The sequence below is a fragment of the Populus euphratica genome, unplaced genomic scaffold (genome assembly GCF_000495115.2).
Source record: "Populus euphratica unplaced genomic scaffold, PopEup_1.0 scaffold429.1, whole genome shotgun sequence".
Taxonomy (NCBI): Eukaryota; Viridiplantae; Streptophyta; class Magnoliopsida; order Malpighiales; family Salicaceae; genus Populus; species Populus euphratica.
The window spans coordinates 93,088-99,782 of record NW_011500313.1 but is presented as its reverse complement, the minus strand read 5'-3'; the positions used below and the strand labels follow the sequence as shown (position 1 = coordinate 99,782).

Below are 6,695 nucleotides of genomic sequence, written 5' to 3'. Positions count from 1 at the left end.
TTTAAACCTTCCCCCCCCCCCCCCCCCCAACCCCCATACAAACAAAAAGTCTGGTAACAACATTCAAGTTTTAACCCTGTCGTTGAAGTTTGAGTTCTCATTTAGACAAAAGAAGCTTCTAATTGATTTCCATAATCCGCTGTGCTTCATCAACTATAAGAAAATTGAAGCTATAGACTTCATGCTTATGCTTAGTGGTTTTTCATTAGCTAATAACTATAAGCAAATTCTCATTATAAACGTTCATAACCTACAAACACATCAAGTGCCACTTCCATATCACTTTCCTTCTCTAGTACCCTCATGTTTCTAGGCAACCAACCAGACGTTTAGCAAACAAAAACATGGGTTTCAGTTCTCATAAGATTACAACCATAAAAATCAAGCAAACAAAGACATGGGCTTTTCTTCTCTAAGGATTATGGCCATAAAAATCCAATCTTTGAACTCCAACGCCATTAAAACACAACAAACTTTTAAAAAATAAAAATAAAGAAGCAACATATCAAAAGAAATGAACTTTACCTTATCTAGATTCAGATAAGCTCATTAGCAGCAATATAGCAAAGAGGGTATTGATGCAATCGACAATTTGATGAAAACTCAAGTATGGACAGTTGGTTGGTTAAAAAAGAGTGAACGAAAGAAAGAATCTCTTTGAATGATATGGGGAAGTACTTAAGCCACCAATTTATTGAATGGCTATGACAGATTCCAATGATGGCTTGATTCCACCATAATTTTTTTCTGGTTATTGTTGTTAGAATCGCTATATTGGTGACTGTGACTTTGAAAGCTTAGTCCTTTGCTGGGATTTTGCGTGGCAAAGTTCGATATTTAAGAACCCGTTTTCTTTTTCTTTTATATATAATTTTAATACATTATATTAAAAAAAAGTTTTAAAAAATAAAAAAATATATTTTTAATATATTTTTAAATAAAAACTATTTTAAAAAAGGTGATGCTAACAAATTACAAATGAAAAACTACACCATTACTCGTACACTCATCTAACAAAATCATACTCCAATTAATACTAATAATTCAACTTAAATATGATAGATATCAACTTAAATGATGGATTTATTATTAAATAATAAATAATTTGAATATTTAAATAAATATATATAACTTGATTAATATAAATTTATTATCATATAAATAATAAATATAATATAAACTAAATCCATAAATATTCATCAAATAAACTAGTTCTATAGTATATATCCTACATGGTAAAGCCTCAAAATTGATATTATCCCACATGATCACTAACCGCATCTAATGCAATATAATTTCTAGATACTTTCATTCTAGTTTTTCGATGTACAAAACAGGTTGGCTACCAACAAAATCAAGACATTAATCTAATTTCTTGATGCGGAAAACTTGCCTAATATTACCCTTAGTGATTTTACATCCTAGTTCATGAAAACTCTTAGATGGTTTTGCAAATAATACCGAAGGGTTACATATCTATATTGATTGTTTAATATTTAGTTTTAGTTCATCTAGTTTCCACAGTAGTTCAATTGCTAGCAAACATGGAAGCTAGAGCTTTAAGAATGTCAATAACTCCTCACAATAATTTCCCTTGTAAGCTTGTAACCATCCTACTACCACATTCCAATCAGAAATTTAAAAGTGGTAAGTTAATCAAAACATACTTGTACAAATATTATGGCAGCTGCAATAATCAAAGACTTGTATGAAAAATTTATAGAAGCACAATAATTTTATAAAAAGTCATCAAATGAAGCTCAATAATCCAAAATAGAGTTTGGAAGTCAAAGAGTAAGGGTGTTTTTTATAAAAATAAAATAAAATATTTTATATTTTTAGATTATTTTGATGTATTGATGTCAAAAATATTTTTTTCAAAATAAAAAAATTTCATTTTAATATATTTCTAAATAAAAAATATTTTAAATCATCATTATTATTATAATTCCAAACATGCTTTAAAAATAACTATTTTAAAATGCATTATAGATTTACATGACTCATACTAAAAACTCTGCTTTAAAATTTTAGTTAAAAAAAAGTTATAATTTGTAATTTCTATTAAACTTGCTACTTTTTCAAATTTTAATTATACAAACACACACTTAACTAACTTAACTAAGCAAGATCTTTGATCCAAAAAAACCCCTCAAGTGCTAGAAAACATAAGAAAATGCTTGTGATTAGCTAATTATAATGCAACACGGAAATGATTTTTTACACAAGTCCCATTCTATTCTGAAATCTTAATTAATAATAAGTTATAATTTCTAGTTTTTCTTAACCATATTTTTTCAAGCCGCGATTGCAAATGCTAGAAAACATGAACAAATGCTTGTGATTATCAAATTGTAAAGCAACATGGAAATGATTTTCATGGTAATTATTAAGGGTGAGACACTGAGACTCAGATTTGGATCCGATTCTCTTCTCTGTTTCACCAAACACTTGTTGGTTATTCTCTTTTTCTGGTTTAGTTCTGAAGAGTTTGATCATCATTCAAAATGTATATCTTACTGAAATTATAGGGAAAATCTTGTAGAACTGACGGATGGGGTGGCCTTGTTCTTGACAACAAATTTCTTGCCACTCGTTTTCAAATTTTGACGAGATTGTGGAGCGTTCATATATAGAAAGAAGACACAGAGAATTCATTCGCAGTCCTAATTGTGGAAAATAAATACCCACAGAACTTGATCTGCAAAGGATATGGCAGATACAAACTTAATTCTACTTGTGAGCATAGCCAGATCCATTAACAAAAACTACATGATCATCCTTAGCCTCCTGCTAAAAGCATGAATCTCGACAAGGTCTCACCTTGACTCTTGTTGAAAATGGAAATCAAGCTGGCTTGAGAAATTGAACAAGATTCAGCAGCCAAATTTGAACTGCCAATTGCCTTTCCCTGACTTGGTAGAATCCTCTCAAATCTCACCAACCACCCTCTTTCCTCTTCTTTTTCCCTCTAAATACTGTTAACGATACTAATCCCATGCTCTAAGTTCCACCATCAATTACCTTACACCCTAATTCTAATGCACTCAGTTTTAAGAGGACCAGTCGTCATCTCAGGTAAGGTCCTTGAAATCAAGGGTGCATATTCTCTGGTGTCAGATTGTACCTCTTGACATCCATTAAGTTCAGGGACACATGAAACTGTGGCAACTGAAAACTGAAAACTGTAGCATATCATTGGTAATGAAAATTCTTTGAATTTATTTTAAAATTGTTTTGTAAACAGATTTATTTTTTATTTTTTTCTGTTTTTTAAATCAAATATATTCTGTTTCTATTTCTTTTATTTTTTTCCAAAACAATAATTAAACACTATTATTGCATATTTAATTTATTTTTTAGGGTTAAATATGTATTCTCAAATTAATATATATATATATGTAACTAATTTAAGTTTGATTTTTGAACCTCCTCAAAAATAGAATACTTATATTAATAAGTTTACAAGAATTTCATTTTTCTTAATCCAAGATTAAATGCTAATAACTATAGGAAAACATTAAAAAACTAACTTCAAATTTAGAAGGAACAAATGAGAAAAATTTATTGTCAAGATATCTAAATAATACAATTTTATTATAAGATAGCTGATATGAAAATATTCTAACCTTAAAAACAAGAAAAAAACAAAAATAAGATGGGGCTGCTAAGTCGATAGTCCTAAGCACCACTCACTAGCGATGGGGTTCAAGAGATGGCTGTATCTTGATTTGGCAGAGACACCCTCCTCCACCCACTACGACACACACCAGCCAAACATCCTTGCTACAAAAAACATAGTATAATGTCCAACACATATAAGAGTGGCCATATTTTATCTCTCTATCCATCTAGACTCCACTGCATGAGATGCTCTTTTGAGCTCTCCAAGATTTGCTTTCCTTTGAACAACACTCACCACCACCAAGAACAACCATGTAAGCTTCTCTATTTATTGTTCTGTTTTCATGTTCATGACATTTGCTATGCAATTATGCTGTCAAGATTGCATCTTCTCTTTTTATATGTGATTTATTTGCAAGGGTTTGAGATTGAATGATGGTGCTTCTTGTGAGTAATGAGTATTTGAAGGAGATCTAGAAAACCCATTTTCAATTTTGCATTTGGCTTCTTTTTCGATTGTTGATTGTGCTTTGAGATATTGTTTGGAAATGGGAAGTGACAGATTTGTCATTTTTTGTTTTGATTGCTAGTGTGTTGCCTGGATTGCATGTTTTAGTTTGTTTCGTGATAGGTAATGTCAGTGGCTTGTAAATCATGTCCTAGCTTCCTTGTGTTCTCCTTTCTCAGACACTAACATATTTGTGATCCCTTTTGCTTTGGTTTTAAGTTGCTGGCATCGTTTGTCTCTTTGTGGTTTGATTATATGTAAACATATATATGATCAAAATCCAATCCTTATGTTTATACACATGATAAAAATCCAACCTTTATTCTGCATTCGGCCAGTGCTGATTATGGTATGTTCATTTCGGTGTCACCAGTTGTATCAAAGAGTTCATATGACTGTTGTTTTGATCAGATTTACTCTGTTAAGAAGATGAGGGGAGGAGGTTTGTGGCAACTTGGCCTATCAATAACCCGCCGAGTTGCTCAGGCTGATAAGAAGGCTGTGGGACGTCGATGCTTTGCCTCAGAAGCTGAGCTGAAAAAGACTGTCCTTTATGACTTCCATGTTGCTAATGGTGGCAAGATGGTGCCATTTGCTGGGTGGAGCATGCCCATTCAGTACAAGGACTCCATCATGGAATCGACGGTGAATTGTAGACAGAATGGTAGCCTTTTTGATGTCTCACATATGTGTGGGTTTAGCCTGAAGGGAAAGGACTGTGTTCCTTTCCTAGAGAAACTTGTTATTGCCGACGTTGCTGCGCTTGCACCTGGAACTGGGACTCTAACTGTCTTTACTAATGAGAAAGGAGGAGCAATTGATGATTCAGTGATCACCAAGGTGACAGATGATCACATGTACATAGTTGTGAATGCAGGGTGTAGAGATAAGGATCTTGCTCACATCGAGGCTCATATGAAGTCATTCAAGGCAAAGGGTGGAGATGTCTCATGGCACATCCATGATGAGAGATCTCTTCTTGCCCTCCAGGTCAATTTTGTGTTCTTATCTTTGTCTCTCCTTTTGTTTTCTATTTTTTTTTCCTCGTTGGGTCTTTTATTTTGTCTTGATATTCATGAATTATTGCAAAATTAATTATTTGAATCCAGCTCTCAAATAATTCGTGACTTTAGTATACAACTAATGTGTACTATCCCGCATTGTAATAATACCATTGTGCTTTGAACTGCACTTTCTTCTTCTATTGTTCGCCACAGCCAAACCTTTTCGGGGGCAACAGTGTCCTAATATCATGGCCTTACAGAGTTTCCTCTTTTTTTGTGGTGCAGGGTCCTCTTGCTGCCCCTGTTCTCCAACACCTGACAAAAGAGGATTTGAGCAAGGTATACTTTGGGGAGTTCCGTATTACAGGCATCAATGGAGCGCGCTGCTTTATTACTAGGACAGGGTACACTTCGTTTTGGTTTCTCCCACTTCATATGTCCTCAAATATGGAATGCACATCTATGACCATTTATATGTAGCATTAAGAGCTTAAGAATAGCTCTCTTGTTGACGTTGTGTTTTGAGCGTGCTTAATTTCCCCTATTCTTTATTTTGCAACAAAATGAGTGGAACATGGTAATTTTCTATAACTGTACCCCTTTATTTTGACATCGTGAAGAAGAAATTAGTAAATAATGTCATTTAAACCATGTCTTTCCATGTTTACGCTTTTCTTACTGGACATGATGGATTTCTTCTGCCTCTTTGCTGACATTTTCAGGTACACTGGTGAAGATGGATTTGAAATTTCTGTTCCTTCAGAGAATGCAGTGGATCTTGCCAAAGCAATCCTAGAAAAATCTGAAGGAAAAGTAAGGTTGACAGGGCTTGGTGCTCGGGACAGTCTCCGACTTGAAGCTGGGCTGTGCTTATATGGTAATGACATGGAACAGCACACAACACCAGTTGAGGCAGGACTGAATTGGGCGATAGGGAAGAGAAGGAAGGCAGAAGGCGGCTTTCTGGGTGCTGAAGTAATACTCAAACAACTTGCAGAAGGTCCAAAAGTCAGGCTTGTAGGATTTACCTCTACTGGTCCCCCTCCTAGATCCCACAGTGAGATTCAGGATGAGAAAGGGACTAACATTGGAGAAATTACTAGTGGAGGATTTAGCCCATGCCTCAAGAAAAATATAGCCATGGGGTACGTGAAATCTGGTTTCCACAAGACAGGCACCAAAGCGAAAATACTGGTACGTGGGAAGGCCTATGATGGAGTTGTCACCAAAAAGCCATTTGTACCAACTAAATATTACAAGCCATCTTAACTCAGGTTTCCTTCTTCAGTACCTGCATTTTCTAATTGGTTCCTGTTTTGACCAGTTTTCGATGAACTCGATCCACGAAATCTCCCCGATTTCTGTCTCCAAGTTGTTCTCTCTATCTTGTTCATATTTTCATTATTAGTTGAGAGGAATGATTGTATTACATCGTTCCAAATGAGAACAAATTTCATGACAATAAATGAAAACCACATCTACTTTCTTTATGTGTTGCTCATTTCAAGAACCCGTCGCCCCTTGACACTGCTTGGCAAAGAATTTTGTGAGGCATTCCT

At 34.3% G+C, this 6,695-nt stretch overlaps 2 protein-coding genes across 2 annotated transcripts in view; one reads left to right on the top strand and one right to left on the bottom strand.

The window, feature by feature from the left end:
- Positions 1-815, bottom strand: part of LOC105113522 (orotidine 5'-phosphate decarboxylase) — a 3,713-nt gene extending 2,898 nt beyond the window's left edge. Inside the window, exon 1 of the mRNA XM_011009726.1 lies at positions 526-815. The gene's annotated coding sequence lies outside the window, so the exon portion shown is untranslated. The remainder of the gene's footprint in view (positions 1-525) is intronic.
- A 2,885-nt stretch (positions 816-3,700) lies between these two features.
- Positions 3,701-6,632, top strand: LOC105113521 (aminomethyltransferase, mitochondrial-like). Its single transcript, XM_011009725.1, has 4 exons — positions 3,701-3,938; positions 4,544-5,122; positions 5,422-5,540; positions 5,859-6,632. Exons 2-4 carry the CDS (start codon positions 4,562-4,564, stop codon positions 6,403-6,405), a joined length of 1,227 nt encoding a protein of 408 aa, XP_011008027.1. The 5' UTR covers positions 3,701-3,938; positions 4,544-4,561; the 3' UTR covers positions 6,406-6,632.
- Positions 6,633-6,695: the final 63 nt, after the last annotated feature.

Excerpts from the sequence above, each read along its gene's own strand:
- LOC105113521 (XM_011009725.1), top strand. The coding sequence starts at position 4,562 with ATGAGGGGAGGAGGTTTGTGGCAACTTGGCCTATCAATAACCCGCCGA. Across the intron at positions 5,123-5,421 it reads GATCTCTTCTTGCCCTCCAG|GGTCCTCTTGCTGCCCCTGT; the intron begins GTCAATTTTGTG and ends TTTGTGGTGCAG. Across the intron at positions 5,541-5,858 it reads TGCTTTATTACTAGGACAGG|GTACACTGGTGAAGATGGAT; the intron begins GTACACTTCGTT and ends TGACATTTTCAG.